We start from the raw sequence: 18,746 nt of genomic DNA, 5'->3' as shown, positions 1-18,746 counted from the left end.
TTGTAACAAGTTACTCTGACAACCACCTACCCCATAGGGAGATTATGCTAAGTTCATTTGCAGGTTTGTGTTTAGCTTTAGCTGACAAAATGATACTTAACCTCTTATATAGTCAGTCTTTGTGCTTTTTGAATGAGTGACTGTTGCCTTAGCAGTGACCTTAAAAGTATCATTTTTTAAAGTTATGAACTTAATATATTTGTATTATAATGTATGTAAAAGCATTATTGGGCAAATTATAATCATGTGAAACTGAATTGTGTATGTGATTTATAAGCATATATGGCATTCTTTTGAGGTCTTTTTGTTCCTAAGATTTTATCTGGTTTTACTTTTCATAATGTGGTTTAAAAATCAATCAGTAAATGATGCAATATGTATTTCCTCAGAAGCAGTAGATTATATCATTGTTTTTAAAAGCCCAAATATATACTTAAATGTTTTATAATTTTACTTTGCTTTTTAATTTAAGCTTCTTTTCTATAAATTACAATTTATTTTCTTCATCTCCAAATTATATCTGTAACTATTAAATCCTTTTTTTAAAAATTATTTTTCTTAATAGAGTCTTTTCCACTTTAATTGGGGAAAGAAACAACAACAAAAAACAAGTATTGTTACTTACCTGGGATTATTTTTTTCCTTATTAGATCTTGGCTTATACAGAAGGGCTGCATGGAAAATGGCTGTTCACAGAGATACGATCAATCTTTTCTCGTCGTTATCTTTTGCAAAATACGGCCCTGGAGATCTTTATGGCAAACAGAGGTAATATGTTACAGAAATACGTTGTTACAGAGCTAACTTCCATCTCTTTAAGATTTCATTTTTGAACATACCATATTGCTTCAATTTAGACAGTTATTTGTGGCCCACCTTCTGTTCTGGTGACCTCTTTTTTTGTACCAAATGCTTCTTCATGGTTTTTTCCCACCTTGATTATTAATATAATCATTTGTAATTCTTTTTTTTTTTTGCCATATCACAAATTGATATAAGGCTTTATAAACATAAGGAATACATAACCATTTAATCAGCTTGAAGAGGAGTTTTGATGTCCTGAGCATTGCTTTGATACTTACATTCCTTCTGGAAGGTGGCTGCATTTGGGGAGAGGAGAGGACAATAACGATTCATACATCTATGTAATCTTTTGTGTGATATATTGCTTTTATAAAGGAACCATGAGAAAATGATACTGAACTGTCCTGTTTGCTCTGTATTTCATCATTCTTGAAAGTTGAACTAAAATTTAATTTGCAGTTTTACAATGGAACTTGGTGAAATCCATTAAGACAAGAAGGGGAGACAAGTTTAACTTGAAGGAAAAGCATCATTTGGTATGGGTGGAGGCGTACAATGGAATATATGGAAAACCTACTGATTTATTTTACATATTCCTTGTATTATATATACATGGGTTGATGGTTTCTTATTTTTAAAGGTACACATAACTGCCTATATTCCACACACACATCTTGTTTTTCCTTTATGAAATTATCTGTCTTTAGGGAATACAAATTTCTTTAGGAAAAGATTTTTCCCTTCCTATTTGATCTCCTCCTGGCACATACCTCTTCTTCTAATGTAAACATTATTCTTCTAGGCAAATAATCAAGAGAATGTTTCACATTTTATTTCAGTCCGCATCCTTGCTGTCCCAAAGGGGCTTCAATCTTAGAATATTTATTACTTGCTCATCCTCATTCATTTTCTTTCTTTGAAGTTTCTTATGCATGCTTGTTTTTATATGTGTGTTTTTCTGTTGCCTTTGCCTCATGGCCTTGACCATCTGCCATAACCTGTAATGATTTTTTTCTTCTGTTTATTTTTTCCCCCTGAATTCAGTGTAATAGTGGATATGTAACGGAGGCTTATTTAAAGGATACATACACACACACAGAATATATATATAATATATTCCTATGTATAATTATTATATATTATATATAATTAAATATATATTCTTATATATAATATATTATATGTTATATATATTCTTATATATATGTATTAATATTATATATTATATTATATATTTTATATATAAACATTATATATAATGTATTATATATATGTAAATAAAAACATTATATATAATGTATTATATATATATAACAATATATAATACATTATATATAATGTATTTATATATATAATATATAAACATTATATATAATGTATATATTCTTATATGTGTGTGTGTATATTATGACATTACTAAATATGTTATAGGTGCTTAGTGAATGATCAATTACTTATTTACCTGAATACCTGAAACATGTTGGCAATGCCAGTGTTTAAAAACTATAGGAACATCGGCAAATTTTTTTTTTGGCTTTAAATATTTTTTTAAGGGTTGGTAGAGAAGAAGGACCATCTTCTAGATGAGCGCTTGTAGCTTACATATGATTCTGATATTGAAGTTAAAATTCCGTGACTGACCAAATGAATATCTTCTAAACTCTCTCATGATTGTATGATTTTACTTTCATGTTCTTTAAATGGGTAAAAATTTGTAGATTACTCTCATAAATTAACATTTGTATGCTAAATATGTTTACATATTGACATGTACTTCTTGGTATTCTCGTGTATGTGAAATTACTGAAATAGGATGAGAAAACATTTAAATTTGATTTTTAACCACAGAGGAAAAATTTTCCTTCAGGTCACACATTGTTTTTGATTATATGAACATTTGCTCATTTGAACATATGAAAGATAAACATGTAGACATTGTAAAAAGACTGTTTTAAAACTTAATGATTGGAAATAAATGTGATTATTTCATAGCTATATTGGTGGTTGTTTTAGTGTTAGTTAACTATATAAACTTAAATTTTTAATATTTGTTTCTGGAAATTCCTAGAAATACCTTTGACTTGCCAAAATTCATTTTTGTAAATTTAAAGTTGCAACTTCATGTCACATTATCTCAGTTATCATTATCATTATTATTATCATGTCTCATAATCTCAGCTTCATGTCACATCAATGCAACATCAACTGTTATAACTCCCAATAGTATTTAGGAAAGCACTGTCTATGGTAAAGGAGTTTATAAGTGAAATAAATATTACCACTGGCATATTAATACTAAAACTTGATATATACTATATAAAAGGAATATAGTAAGAATTATATTTAATAGATACCTGAATGAAAAGCAAATATTTTATTGGACCAAGGAGTCAGTTTTCCAGAAAGGAAGTTATACTGTGTTCTAATTTTTAAAAATTATTTGTTGTAGTTGCTGTAATGTTCAACTTCCCAGACCCTGCGACAGTAAAGAAAGTGGTTAACTATCTACCTCGTGTTGGCGTTGGAACAAGTTTTGGATTGCCTCAAACCAGGTACTGTTTTATATGAGAAACTTAGGGAAAGTAATATGTCTTAATAGTCGTAATAATTAACCACTATTAATATTCTTATTAACATTAATCTGTATTAATGTTCTCACTTATTTTGAAATTTATAACTTTCTGTTTTATGTTTCATAGTAAATAATGATTATTAGTATTTTCTTTTGACTAAACTGCATTATAATGTACTGTTTTAAGTTACTAAGTTTTCTTTTGACTAAACTTCATTATAATATACTGTTTTCCCTAGCATAGAGTATGGTGTCTAGCAGACTATATACTTAGCAAATAATCATTAAATAAAAGATTGCCTAACCTTATCCCAAGAAAAGTGTATATTGTAAGATTTACTTTTTATCTCTTTTATGGAAAGTTTAAATACTAACCTTTTAGAAAAGGTATTTATTGTATCAATATTGTTGCTGTTCTTTTCAAAGATACATATTCTTTTCAAAGATACATATATCGATATAATTGCTATTCTTTTCAAAGATACATATATATAATGTATATCATAATAGTGTATGTGTGTATAAATATACACACACATACATGATATATATCATAATGGTACACACACGTATAAACAGAAATACTACATGATCCTGCAATGCCACTACTGGGTATGTATCTAACTGAAATGAAAACAGTATGTCAAAGAGATATCTGCACTCCTGTTTTCATTGCAGCATTACTCCCAATAGCCAAGATACAGAAATCAACCAAAGTGTACATCAGCTGATGAATAAAGAAATTTTGGTTATATATATATATATACATATGCAATGGAATGCTACTCAGTCTTCAAAAAGAAGGAAATCTTGTTATCTACAATAACATGGATGAACTGGAGGACATTCTGTTAAGTGAAATAAGCAAGACACAGAAAGACAAATACTGTATGATCTAAATATGTGAAATCTAAAAAAGTTAGACTCATAGAAGTAGAGAGTAGAATCGTGGTTACCAAGGGTAGAGGTTGGGGTTGGGTGACTGGGGAGATGTTGGTCAAAGGATACAAAATTTTAGTTAGGAGGAATAGTTGAAGAGATCTATCTTACAGCATAGTGACTATAGTTAGTAACAGCATATTGTTTTCTTAAAAATTGTGGAGAGTAGATTACAAAAAATGATGAATATATGAGGTAATGGATATATTAATTAGTGCAAATTAGCTATTTCATGATGTATACAAGACCAAAAAAAACACCATAATTTTTATTGGTTGCTAACAGTCTGAAATATGAATATATCAGAATTGAGTAATTCCCTCATTGCTGAAGATTTGCTTTATTTCCATGTTTTCATTATTATAAAAAATGCTGTGGTAAAATTATGTATTTTTTATTTTAAGTTTTATGACCAATGTCTTATTTATAAAATAATATAATAAAAAATATTACGCTACCTTGAAGTACTATTTGCCTAAACTATATAATTTAAAGGAGGAAAAAACCAAATTGCATAAAAAAGCAATACTCATTTATGTGCTACCTAGAGGAAACCCACCCTTTTTTTTCTTTTTCAATAGGTATTTTTTTCCAGCTTTATTGAGTTGTAATTCACAAATATAAATTACATATATTTAAGGTCTACCTCATGATGATTTGATACACATATACATTGTTAAATGATTACTGCATTCAAGTTAATTAACATATCCATCCCTTACAGTTACCTTTGTGTGTGTGTCTGTGGTGAGAATACTTAAGATCTACTCTCTTAGCAATTTAAATATGCAATTTTATATTATGAACTATAATCTTCATATTAAACATTAGATTCCCAGAACTTATTCATTTTACAATGAAAAGTTTGTACACTTTGACCACATCTCCCCATTTCCCCCACTTCTCTGCCTCTGGCAACTAAGAAGCCCCATTTAAATATAAATACATTTATACGTTAAAGGTAAATAGACAGAAAAAGGTATACCATGCAAACACTACCTTAATAAAAACAGCCAGCTAGTCGTATCATTACTATATTAGTTTTCTAGGGCTGTCATAACAAAGTACCACAAATTGGGTGGCTTAAACAACAGAAATGTGTTGTCCCACAGTTTTGGAGGCTAGAAGTTCAAAATCAAGTTTTCATCAGTGTTGGTTCCATCTGAGGGCTAAGAGGGAAGGATCTGTTCCAGGCCTCTCTCCTTGGTTTTTAGATGCCTCTCTTCTCCCTATGTCTCTTCACATTGTTTTCCCTCTATGTATGTCTCTGTGTCCAGGTTTCCCTCTTTTACAAAGACACCAGCCATATTGGACTTGGGCCCACCCTGATGACTTCATTTTAACTTGAAAATATTCTCTCTACAAATTGTTACATTCTGAGGTACTGGGAGTTAGCTCTTCAATATATGACTTTTAAGGAGTCATAATTCAACCCATAACAATTATCAAATTAACAGACAAAGTATTATATTATCAGAGGAAAAAGTGACATATCATAATGATAAAAGAGCCAGTTCATCAAGGTGATGATCTTAAATTTACATACATCTAAAAATAGAGCTTCAAAATTCATAAGACAAAAATGGATAGAAGTGGAATGAAATATAGACAACCTCTCCCTGCTATGTCAGTAATTTAGAGAACAGGTAGACAAAAAATCAGTAAGTGTACTGAAGACTGGAACATTATTAACCACCTTGATCTGTGTAACATGTATAAAACATTTTAGTCAACTGCACAAAATACATTCATTTTAAGTACACATAGAACATTTATCACGTTGACCGTATTCAGCCCTAAAACAAGTCTCAAAATGTTTAGAAAGATTGAGATCTTGGATCTCTGGTTAATTACAAACCAGAAATCAGTTACAGAAAGGTTTTTGGAAAATCTCTTGAGATTTGGAAATTAACGCACTTCTACATAAAACGTGGGCCAAAGATGAAATTAGAAGGGATATTAGAAATATTGTACTAATTGAAAATAACAGCACAACCTATAGAAATGTTTAACATGAAGATAAAGAAGTGCCTAATGTAGAATTATAGCATTAAATGATTTTATTTAAGAAGGGAGAGGGTAAGGGGGAGGGGAGGAGGAGAGGATCATTGCCTAAAATCAATGATCTTATCTTCAATCTGAAGAATGTGGAAAAAAAGAGGAGCATATGTAGTCAAAGTAAGCTGAAGAAAGAAAAAAATAATAAAAATAAATGTTAGAGAAAAAAATCAATGTAATGAAAAGCTGTCTCTTGAGAAGATTAATAAATGTATTAATAGTAAATATCTAGCAAAGACAGAAAGAGAAGACCACATATTAAAAATATTAAGAATAAGGGAAGGAACATCACTACAGATATTAAAAGAAAAATAAATATGAACAAATTTATGCTACTAAATTAGACAACTTAGATGAAATGGATTTCTTGAAAGGCGCAAGCTATCAAATATCACTAATGAAGAAATGGTTAACCTTAATAGTTCTACAAAGGAAATTGAATTGCAGTAAAAGACCTTACTTCAGAGAAAACTTGTAGTTCAGATGAATTCTATCAAATGTTTAATGAAGAAATAATACCATTTCTACACAAACTCTTGCAAAAAATAGAAAAGGAGGTTAAATTGCCAAAAACATTATATGAGACCAGCATTACTTGAACACCAAATGCATACAAAGGCTTTTCAAGAAATGGGAACTGCAGACATCCTGATTGGAAAGGAAGAAATAAAATAGTCTTTTTAGCATACCTTCTTGAATGTTTATATGGAAAGTCCCAGGGAATCTATGAGGAAAAACAACAACAACAACAACAACTGTTAGAACTAATAAATGAGTTTAGCTGTTCATAGCATACTGGGTCAGTATATAAAACTCAATTTTATCCCTGTATGCTAGCAATGAACAATCAGAAATTGAAATTAAAACTAGAGTTTAAATACTATCAAAAATAAATACATATAGATAAATTTGAAAATGTATTTATAAGACCTACTCACTGAAAACTATAAAACTGTTTTGGAGAATTAAAATTTAAAAATGGAGAGTTGTACTATACTACGCTCATGGATTGGAAGACTCAATGTTACTAAGATGTCAGTTTTCTCCAAAATTGATCTGAGGTCCAAAGCAGCTCTATCCAAAATCTGAGCAGGCTTTTTTTTTCTTTCTTTCTTTTTTAAAGAAATTGGCAAAATGGGCAGCCATGGTGGCTCACACCTATAATCTCAGCACTTTAGAAAGCCCATGTGGGAGAATCACTTGAGCCTAGGAGTTCAAGACCAGCCTGGGCAACATAGGGAGAACCCATCTCTATTTTTTTAATTTAAAAAAAGGAAAAAAAGAGAAATTGACAAGTTGATTCTAAAATTTAAGTGAAATTGTAAATATCCAGGATAGTTTAAACAATTTTGAGAAAAAAAAAAAGACTTAATATAAAATTACATTCATTAGGATAGCTTGTTATTTAAGGACAGACTCATATAAACCAATGGGCTATAACAGAGTCCAGAAATAGACTCAAATGTATATGATCAATTTGATTTTTGACAAAGATGTCAAGGTATGTCCAGGGGGGAACATGATCTTTTTAACAAATGATGATGAACATTGGTTATCCATATCCAAAAAGAAAAAGAACCTCACCCCTTAACTTTACATATAAATTAACTCAAAATGTAACAGAAAAAAGTGTAGTGTAGAGAAACATAAGTGCTAAAAGTAGAAGTTCTTGAAAGAACACATAGGAGAAAAATCTTTGTGACCTTGAATTAGGTAAATATTTCTTTAAATCTTTAATTGATTTCATTAAAATAAAAAACATTTGCTTTGAAATGCCAACTCTTAAGAAAATGAAAATATACGCCACAGACTGGATTAAAGTGTTTGTTCAACTTATGTATGATAAAGGACTTACATCCAGGGTATGTAGGAAACATACTATATAACAAGATAAGCTTGCTACAAAAAAAAAATGTAAGTTTTGAACAGATACTTCAACAAAGAATAGATATAGATACCAAATAAACACATGAAAGGATGCCAAACATCATTAGTCATCTGAGAAATCCCAATTAAAACCACAGTCTGATCCCATCACATACCTATTTGAATAACTTTTTAAAAATCTAACAATACCAAGAGCAGTATACAAGGCAACTGGAACCTCACATGTAAAGTGGTACGACTTCTTTCTAAACAATTTGGCAGTTTCATATAGAATTAACCATACACTTTCCCATACATCCTAGGAGTCTCACTCTAGGTCTCCTACCCTAGAGGAATGAAAATATATGTTCATGCAGTGACTGCTTCATGAATATTTATAGCAGCCATATTCATCACAAAAATTGGAAATAACCAAGATGGTTATCAACTGGTAAATGGAAAAACTGTGATAAATCCATACAGTGGAATCTATATAGTACTTAGTAATAAAAAGGAATGAAGTACTAATACATGCAACAACACAGGTGAATTTGAAAATATTATACTGGGTGTACAAAGCCAAAACAAAAGGCTGCATGTTGTATGATTCCATTTATATGACATTCTGGAAAAAGCATAACGTTAGGGACAGAAAACAGAGCAATGGTTGCTTGGAGCTATGGGAAAAGAGGAGGAATTGCATACAAGGGAGAATAAAAGGAACTTTTGGGGATCATGGAAATATTCCATGTTATAATTGTTCTTACACAACCCTCTATGTTTAGAAAACTCATTATATTGTACACCTAAAAATAATGAATTTTTCTCTATGTAAATTATTCTTCAACAAACTTGATTTTCAAAAACAACAACAAAGAATATGTAAAGTTAATGAGGATGTATAGGTTAGGAACTTAATGTATATCGTACTAATTCCACTCCTAGGCATTTATCAAGAGTAATGAAAACATACATATTCACATTTACTTTTAAGCAAATATTAATAGCAGTTTTATTCCAGTCTCAAATTGTAAACATTTCTGATGTCCATCAACTGTGAGTGGCTAAACAGATTGCAGTACCTCTATACACTGGAATAAATGAAATACCACTCAGAAATAAAAAGGAAATGACTACTGGTACATCCAACAACATGGATGAATTTCAAAAGTGTTGTGCTAAATGAAAGAAATTAAACATTACGGGCTCCATACATCGTAGCCATAGGCTATGGTTTTATTTATATGAAATTACTGAAAAAGCAAAACTACACAGTGACAGAAAGCAGATTGTTGGTTACCAGGGGCCAAGAGTTGGGGCAAGGGAATTAGCTGCAGAGGGTTATGAGGGACCTTTCAGAGTGTATCTTGGTTGTGGTGGTTACAGAAACATATATATATATATATTTTTTTTTTTCAGATGTCATCAAATTGTACACAAGTTTGACAAATATTATACATTTAATATAATATCTTAAATTATATCTCTTTCTCAAGAAACCACAAATAGTGCTCTCATGTGATCCAGAGTTCCCACTACTGGGCATCTATCCTCATAAAAGGATATCAGTCCATTGAAGAGACATCTGCACCCCCATGTTTATTGTAGGACTGTTCACACTAGTGAAGATAGGGAATCAGTGTTGTTCAGCAACAGATAAATGGATAAGGAAAAGGTGCCATATATACACAATGGAATACTATTCAGCCATAAAAAAACATGGAATCTTGTCATTGGTGTCAGCATGGATGGAACTGGAGGACATTAAGTGAAATAAGCCAGGCACAGAAAGTTAAACACGCATGTTCTCACTCATATATGGAAGCTACCAAAAGGTTAACCTCCATATGAGTAAAAAGTAGAACAGTGGATACTAGAGGATCAAAAGGGTAGTGGGGAGGGAGAGATAGGGAGAGATTTGTTAAAGGATACAAAGTAAGAGCTGGACTGAGGAATAAATTCTAAAGTTCTATATAACACTGTAGGATGACTAGAGTTAGCAGTAATACATAGTTTCAAATAGCTAGGAGGATTTGACAAGTAAATGATAAATGTTTTAGATAATGGATGTCCTAATTACCTGATCTGATCACTGTGTCTTATGTATATCACATGGCTGTGTACACCATATGTACAATTATTACATCTATGTAAAACTGTTTAAATAAATATAAAAAATTAATTATATTCCAATCACAATTATTGAAAGATAAGCTTTCTAAGCATATTTAAAAATACCTAAGCCAAAAGTGCTTATTACATCTGTACATGTGATGCTTTTTTAAAAAAGTGTTTATTACAATCATTTTAGTATGTACTATAGCATTATTTAACATACACATGATAAATCTGATTGAAACTTTTAATCATTTTGATAAAAATGATTGGATTTTGCTCTATTACATCATATAATTTTTATTTAATATAAACATTAAATCTATAGATTAAGGATTTTGTAACTATATTTAATTAAAACCTGTATGTGTAGCCTCTGGTAAATCAGAATTCACATATTAGTTTTGTATTTGAATGTATGGACTTAATAACTAGTATTTATATAGTTGAAAGTAACCTAATAAGTCTCTGAGAGAAATGTTAAAATGGCAAAATACCTCTCATGGTATAGGGTATTGGGAGAGTGTAGGCGTATGCATCTTTCTCCTGTGTGCTGGGACTACATTGAAATAGCATAATTACTAATTATTTCCTTTCGTAGTAGGTATTGATTCATCATCAATACAATTTAGTTAACTAATTTAAGAACTGGAAAGAGTGAGCACTGGGATTTTTCTATTGATTGAAACATATTAGTGGTGGAAACCTACAGTTTACTTTTAGCATACCTAATTTGGTATTGATTTGAGCTACTTTTGATCAGTGTTTATTTTTAAATTTTAAGATAGTATCCTATTACAAATGCAATTGCGATAGAATGCACAAACATCAGCTAGGATGTTAGTAGTAGCTACAGCCAGCCTGTGGCTGGATGGCTGTCAAAGGAATCTGTCATGTGCTCCTTAGCAGTAGGCCTCAGTTCCTTACCGAGTCGGTTTTTCCATCTGCTACTGGAGTGTTACATGACATGGGAGCTGGCTTCCTGCAGAGCAAGTGATCCGAGAGAGAATGAAGCAGAAGCCCCAATTTTTTAAAATTACTTACTCTTGATAGTTATACACCATCATTTCTGCTACATTGTATTCATTTACAAGTGGGTCACTAAATACAGCCCAAACTCCAGGGGAGGGGAATTAAGCTCCACCTCTTGAGGATATATTTCAAAACCACCACAGGTCACAACTTTTATGTAAATGGGGCAAATAAAGTGGTCCTTCTGGATTATAAGCCATGTTGCCTTACAATACCGGTAATGCTTTTGATTAGATAATTTTTATAATTTAATGAGGATTTCAGAGTTCAGGAAGAAGCAGCCCAGAGGAGCACAGTAGATTTCCTTATATTAGTTAAAAAGTCTTTTTCTACAAATTATCTCTTTATTTTAGAAAAGTTTTGTTTATCACACCTAGTATATGTTTTCATACTTGGGAATGTTTTATAATGTTCTCCCACAGTTAAAGCTAGATGTCCTTTTTTTTTTTTGAGACAGAGTCTTGCTCTGTCGCCCAGGCTGGAGTGCAGTGGCGCAATCTCGGCTCACTGCAGGCTCTGCCTCCCGGGTTCACGCCATTCTCCTGCCTCAGCCTCTCCGAGTAGCTGGGACTACAGGCGCCCGCCACCACGCCCGGCTAATTTTTTGTATTTTTTAGTAGAGATGGGGTTTCACCGTGGTCTCGATCTCCTGACCTCGTGATCCACCCGCCTCGGCCTCCCAAAGTGCTGGGATTACAAGCGTGAGCCACCGCGCACGGCCCCCCCCCCCTTTTTTTTTTTTTTTTTTTTAAAGGCAGGGTCTTGCTATGTCACCCAGGCTGGGGTGCTGGAGTGCAGTGGTACAATCACGGCAGCTCAATCTGCTGGGCTCAAGCAATTCCCTCACCTCAGCTTCCCAGTAGCTGGGACTATAAGCGCATGATACCATGGCTGGCTAATTTTTTTTTTTTTTTAAGAGATGCCATCTTGCTCCATTGTCCAGGCTGATCTCAAAGTCCTGGGCTAAAGTGATCCTGCCACCTCAGCCTCCTAAAGTGCTGGGATTATAGGCATGAGCCACCGTGCCCAGCCTATAAGTCTTAATTTATTAATCAGTTTCTTAAATAGATTTTCACTTACAATGTGTCAAGCACTCAGCTGTGTACAAGATAGAAACCATTTTACCCATACATTTTTAAAACAAATATGTAAACTAAATAGCTGTGATAAGTGACAGGAAGGATATAATTAGAGTGTTGTAGTAGTGATTAGGGGAGTAGAGATGGGTTGCTTTGGATAAGATAACCAGGAATATCTTCCTACGTGACTTCTAAGTTTTGATTTGAAGAAATACAACCAGGTATTCTTTGAACAAAGGCACAGTATGTCAAAGGCCCTGAAGCAAGGCAGGGAGCTTATAGTGTTCTAAGAAATGTTGGAAAGCAAGTATCACTGGAACTTAGTGATATTAGGAAGAGGGTGTTATTTATATAAGACCGGAGCCTACTGAAGACATCCGGATGATATGTGATGTTGATAATGTAGCTGAAGAGAGACATTCTTGTTTAGAGATTTTTAAGAAATATAATTTATAAGACTCAGAGATTTGGGGGGTGATGACAAAGGGAGATATTCAATATGTTTAGTCAATACTCAAGTCTCAGCTTGAGCTGCTCAGTGGCATTTACTGGGATTAGGAATAATGGACAAACAGTATTTGTATAAACATCCTTCCATCCCCATGGCTGGGGTTGTGGGGAGGAGGTGGATGGACAGAAAATGAGTTTAATTTTAGGTCCTTGAAATTAGAACCCCTGGGAGACATCCAGATTGAAATGTTGAATAGGAAGCTAGATATAAGGAGGTATGTTGAGAGCTCAAAAGAAAGGCCTAGTAATTGAGAATCACTACCATATAGATGAAATTTGAAGCCATGAGAGGGAATGAGTTCATCTGGGGAGAGATTGTGGAATGCCAAGAGGAACTAGGGCTACATCCAGAAAACCTCAACATGTAAAGGTTAGGTAAGGGAAACAGGACATCCCTGCCCTCCCAAAAACAACAACACTAAGAGCAAAAACAGGAGTGGCTCAAAAGACAGGAAATCCAGGAAAATGTGATGCCAAGTATATTAGTCTGTTCTCGTACCTCTATAAAGAAATACCTGAAACGGGGTAATTTATAAAGAAAGGGGGTTTAATTGGCTCATGTTTCCTCAGGCTATAAGGAAGCATGGCTGGAGAGGCCTCAGGAAACTTACAATCATGGTAGAAGGTGAAGGGGAAGCAGACATATCTTAAATGGCAGGAGCATGAGGAAGAAGCGGGGTGGGGGGGGCGGTGTCACACACTCTTCAACAACCAGATCTTGTGAAAACTCACTCACTGTCATGAAAACTGCAAGGGGGAAATTTACCCCATGATATAATCACCTCCCACCAGGCCCCACCTCCAACACTGGGGGCTACAATTTGATATGATTTTTCTCTGTGTCCCCACTCAAATCTCATCTCAAATTATAATCCCTACATGTCAACAGAGGACCTGATTGGATCATGGAGGCAGTTTCCCCCATGCTGTTCTCATGATAGTGAGTGAGTTCTCACGAGATCTGATGGTTTAATTTTTTCTTGGTTCTCCCACCCCCACTGCTGCCTTGTGAAGAAGGTGCTTCCTTCTTTGCCTTCCACCATGATTGTAGTTTCCTGAGGCCTCTCCAGCCATGTGGAACTATAAGTCAGTTAAACTTCTTTTCTTAGTAAATTACCCAGTCTTAGGCAGTTCTATAAAGAACTGCCTGTGTTCTTTATAGAACAGTGTGTGTGAGAGTGGACTAATACACAATTTGACATGATATTTGGGTGGGGACACAAATCCAAACCATATCACCAAGGGATGGTAGTTTTTAAACATGAAAATATCTGATGAGAAATCAGTAAGACATAGACTGAAAACTGTCCATCACATTTAGCAACGGCAGCTTTTGACCTCCAGAGGATTGAATGTTGTGAATTTTCCCACATAATATCAAGAAGCTTTACATGGCAAGCAGGACCCTGAATTTTGTTGGCGTTTATGAGCTACTCCTTTTGGTTTAGTTGTGATAACACTACAAGTCAGGGCCATTAAGACCAAATGTTCTGACTTGTCAGCCAGTAGGATGTGAGAGGGTAGAGACTATTGTGCTAAATCCTGACTCACCACTGATGGCAATCAGCAAGAGAATTAGTCCTGTTATCAGTTTTCTACCTGTGGTGGTTCTTGATCTGGAGTATTCTTTCTGACACCCAGGAGCACTTACAGTACAAGCATATACACACAGACAGATACCAGTTTTAAGCCATAACAAAAATATATTGAGTCAGCCCAAAGGTGCCACCAACAATAGTTTTATTTTAGTTTTTCTGTTTCACTGCAAGTTTTGCCCAACCCTATCACTTGTTTTCAGGCATTTACTTTTTTCTCTAGGAGCACTAACCAAGGAGTTTATTTTTTTTAATTTTTTTTATTTTTTGAGACGGAGTCTCGCTCTGTCACCCAGGCTGGAGTGCAGTGGCGCGATCTCTGCTCACTGCAAGCTCCGCCTCCTGGGTTCACGCCATTCTCCTGCCTCAGCCCCCCGAGTAGCTGGGACTACAGGTGCCCGCCACCACGCCCGGCTATTTTTTTGTATTTTTAGTAGAGACGGGGTTTCACCGTGGTCTCGATCAAGGAGTTTAATACATGTATATCAGGGGTTATAACAGCTACCAGGAGATATGTTATTTTGCAGTTAGAAGCTTAGAGAAGTACAGAGAAGGGAGTGAGCTTAGGCTGTGTAGCTAGAGTGGTGGTGGTGGAGGGGTCTTCATTTTTTTTGATTCCATGCTCTGTGGTCTGCACCATTTCCTCCTCTATATACCTCCCAGAACCTAGAGAGTGCCTGGGTTTGGGGGCTTTCTTTTTGTCCTCACACATTCTGCCATGTCTCTGCCATGTAGCTATTAGTGCTTTTGGTTACTTCTGTGGCCAGCAACTCTTCCTCCCAGGGACTGAGAAGCATACTAATTTGGATGCTTATATCCAACAGAGGTATAACATATCAAAATTTATGAGATGCAGCTAAAGTAGTATTAAGTGAAAATTTACAGCTTTAAACACCCATATTTGAAATAGATTCCTCAAATCAATAACCTATGCTTCTACTGTTAGATAGTAGAGGAGAGCAAACTAAATGCAAAGCAAGTAGAAAAAAAATGAATAATGAAGATTATAACAAAAATCAATGAAACATAAAGCAAAAACACTGAAGAAGATCAATGAAACAAAAGTTGATTCTTTGCAAAGATCAGTAAAATTGACAGACTTTAACCTAACCATGAAAGATGATACAAATTACTTAAATTAGAAGTGAAAGTAGAGACATGACTATTGAGCATATAGAATCTTTTTTCTTTTTTCCTGTTTCTTTTTTTTTTTGTAGAGACAGGATCTTGCTCTGTTGCCCTGGCTGGAGTGCAGTTGGCACAATTATAGCTCACTGCAGCCTCAAACTCCTGGGCTCAAGCCACCCTCCCATCTCAGCCTCCTGAGTAGCTGAGACTATAGGCACATGCCAGCATGTCTGGCTAATATTTTGATTTTTTTTTTTTTTTTGTGGAGATAGGGTCTTCCTATGTTGCTCAGGCTGGCCTCGAACTCGGGCTCAAGTGATCCTCCCGCATCAACCTTCTAAAGTGCTGGGATTACAGGTGTGAACCACCAAGCCCAGCTTGAGCCTACAGAAATTAAAAGGAGTAGAAAGGAATATCACGAACAACTTCATACCAACAAATTAGATACTTAAATGATATGGACAAATTCTTAGAAAAACAGAATTGCCAAAACTGGCTCAAGAAGAAATTGGAAATCTGAATAGACCTATAACACATAAAGAAAATGAATTGTTAATTTAAAAACCTTTCCATAAAGAAAAGCCCAGACCCAGTTGTCTTTACTGGCTAATGCAATAAAATATTTAAACTAGAAATGATATAAATCTTTCACATACTCATGCAGAATATAGGAGGGAGGAAACACTTGCAACTCATTCTATAAGGTCAGTCACCCCAATACCACTGCCAGACAAAGACATTACAGGAAAACTAACAAGAAAAATGCTATAGGCCAATTTCCCTCCTGAACACAGACACAATTTTTTAAAACAAAATTTAGGAAACCAAATTCAGCAGTATATAAAAAGGATTTATAAAATGTTCATTTGGGTTTTATCACTGGAATGCCAGTTAATTTAAATCTGAAAATCAATTTATGTCGTACACCAGTATTTATAAAGGAGAAAAAGCTTACTATCATTTCAGAAAAAAGCATTTGACAAAATTCAACACGTTCACGATTAAAAACTCTCGACTAACTTTCAATTAAAGAAATTTCCACAAACTGACAAAAATCGTCTACCAAAAAACTCCCAATACGTCCATCATACTTAATGTTTAAAGACTGAATACTTTTGCCGTAAGTTTAGGAGGGTAAAAATGTCCTCCCATTTTTACCACTTCTATTCAGCGTTACACTGGAGATGTTAGCTTGTGCAACAAGGAAGAAAGAGAAGAAGGAAGGGAGAAATTAAAGATATCTGCACTGGGAATGAAGAAAGAAAGTAGCCCTCTTTACAGATCACAGAAGTGTAAGATTTGTACAATGAAAAGTATAAAACATTTTTAAGAGAAATTAAAAATAGACCTTAATAAACGGAGACATTCCATGTTCATGGATCAGAAGATTCATTATAATTAATAGGGTAGTTTTCCCTAGATCTGTAAATTCAGTATAATCTCTATCAAATTCCTGATAGACTTTTTTGGAGAAATTGGGAAGTTGAAATGCAATGGACCTAGAATAGCCGAAACAATTTTGAAATATAAGAACAAAATTGGGGGGTGGAGCCAAGATGGCCGAATAGGAACAGCTCCGGTCTCCAGCTCCCAGCCCCAGCGACACAGAAGACAAGTGATTTCTGCATTTCTGCTTGAGGTACCGGTTTCATCTCACTAGGGAGTGCCTAACAGTGGGTGCAGGACAGACGGTGAAGCGCACTGTGCGCGAGCCGAAGCAGGGCGAGGCATTGCCTCACTCGGGAAGCGCAAGGGGTCAGGGAGTTCCCTTTCCTAGTCAAAGAAAGGGGAAACAGATGATACCTGGAATATCGGGTCAGTCTCATCCTAATACTGCGCTTTTCCAACGGGCCTGGAAAACGGCACACTAGGAGATTGTGTCCCGCACCTGGCTCGGAGGGTCCTATGCCCACGGAGTCTCGCTGATTGCTAGCACAGCAGTCTGAGATCAAGCTGCAAGGCAGCAGCGAGGCTGGGGGAGGGGCGCCCGCCATTGCCCAGGCTTGCTTAGGTAAACAAAGCAGCCAGGAAGCTCGAACTGGGTGGAGCCCACCACAGCTCAAGGAGGCCTGCCTGCCTCTGTAGGCTCCACCTCTGGGGGCAGGGCACAGACAAACAAAAACTCAGCAAGAACCTCCACAGACTTAAATGTCCCTGTCTGACTGACAGCTTTGAAGAGAGTAGTGGTTCTCCCAGCACGCAGCTGGAGATCTGAGAATGGACAGACTGCCTCCTAAAGTGGGTCCCTCACCCCTGAGCAGCCTAACTGGGAGGCACCCCCCCAGTAGGGACAGACTGACACCTCATTCAACCGGGTACTCCTCTGAGACAAAACTTCCAGAGGAACTATCAGACAGCTGAATTTGTGGTCTCACGAAAATCCGCTGTTCTGCAGCCACCACTGCTGACACCCAGCCAAACAGGGTCTGGAGTGGACCTCTAGTAAACTCCAACAGACCTGCAGCTGAGGGTCCTGTCTGGTAGAAGGAAAACTAACAAACAGAAAGGACATCCACACCAAAAACCCATCTGTACATCGCCATCATCAAAGACAAAAAGTAGATAAAACCACAAAGATGGGGAAAAAACAGAGCAGAAAAACTGGAAACTCTAAAAAACAGAGCACCTCTCCTCCTCCAAAGGAACGCAGTTCCTCACCAGCAACGGAACAAAGCTGGATGGAGGATGACTTTGATGAGTTGAGAGAAGAAGGCTTCAGACGATCAAACTACTCTGAGCTACGGGAGGAAATTCAAAACAATAGCAAAGAAGTTAAAAACTTTGAAAAAATATTAGAAGAATGGATAACTAGAATAACCAATGGAGAGAAGGGCTTAAAGGAGCTGATGGAGCTGAAAGCCAAGTTTCGAGAACTACGCGAAGATTGCAGAAGCCTCAGTAGCAGATGCGATCAACTGGAAGAAAGGGTATCGCTGATGGAAGATGAAATGAATGAAATGAAGAGAGAAGGGAAGTTTAGAGAAAAAAGAATAAAAAGAAATGAACAAAGCCTCCAAGAAATTTGGGACTATGTGAAAAGACCAAACC

At 35.2% G+C, this 18,746-nt stretch overlaps 1 protein-coding gene across 4 annotated transcripts in view; it reads left to right on the top strand.

Annotated features, from left to right (window-relative positions):
• LRBA (LPS responsive beige-like anchor protein) overlaps nt 1-18,746 on the top strand; it is a 793,918-nt gene that overhangs the window by 544,514 nt on the left and 230,658 nt on the right. For all 4 annotated transcript variants that reach the window (XM_032148169.2, XM_032148179.2, XM_032148174.2 and 1 more), the window contains 2 exons: nt 651-768; nt 3,254-3,356. In XM_032148169.2, the coding sequence (XP_032004060.1) occupies nt 651-768; nt 3,254-3,356 (221 nt within the window). The remainder of the gene's footprint in view (nt 1-650; nt 769-3,253; nt 3,357-18,746) is intronic.

The sequence above is a fragment of the Hylobates moloch genome, unplaced genomic scaffold (genome assembly GCF_009828535.3).
Source record: "Hylobates moloch isolate HMO894 unplaced genomic scaffold, HMol_V3 SCAFFOLD_3, whole genome shotgun sequence".
Classification (NCBI taxonomy): domain Eukaryota; kingdom Metazoa; phylum Chordata; class Mammalia; order Primates; family Hylobatidae; genus Hylobates; species Hylobates moloch.
The sequence above is the reverse complement of the archived record's forward strand: the minus strand, read 5'-3'. Positions and strand labels throughout refer to the sequence as shown.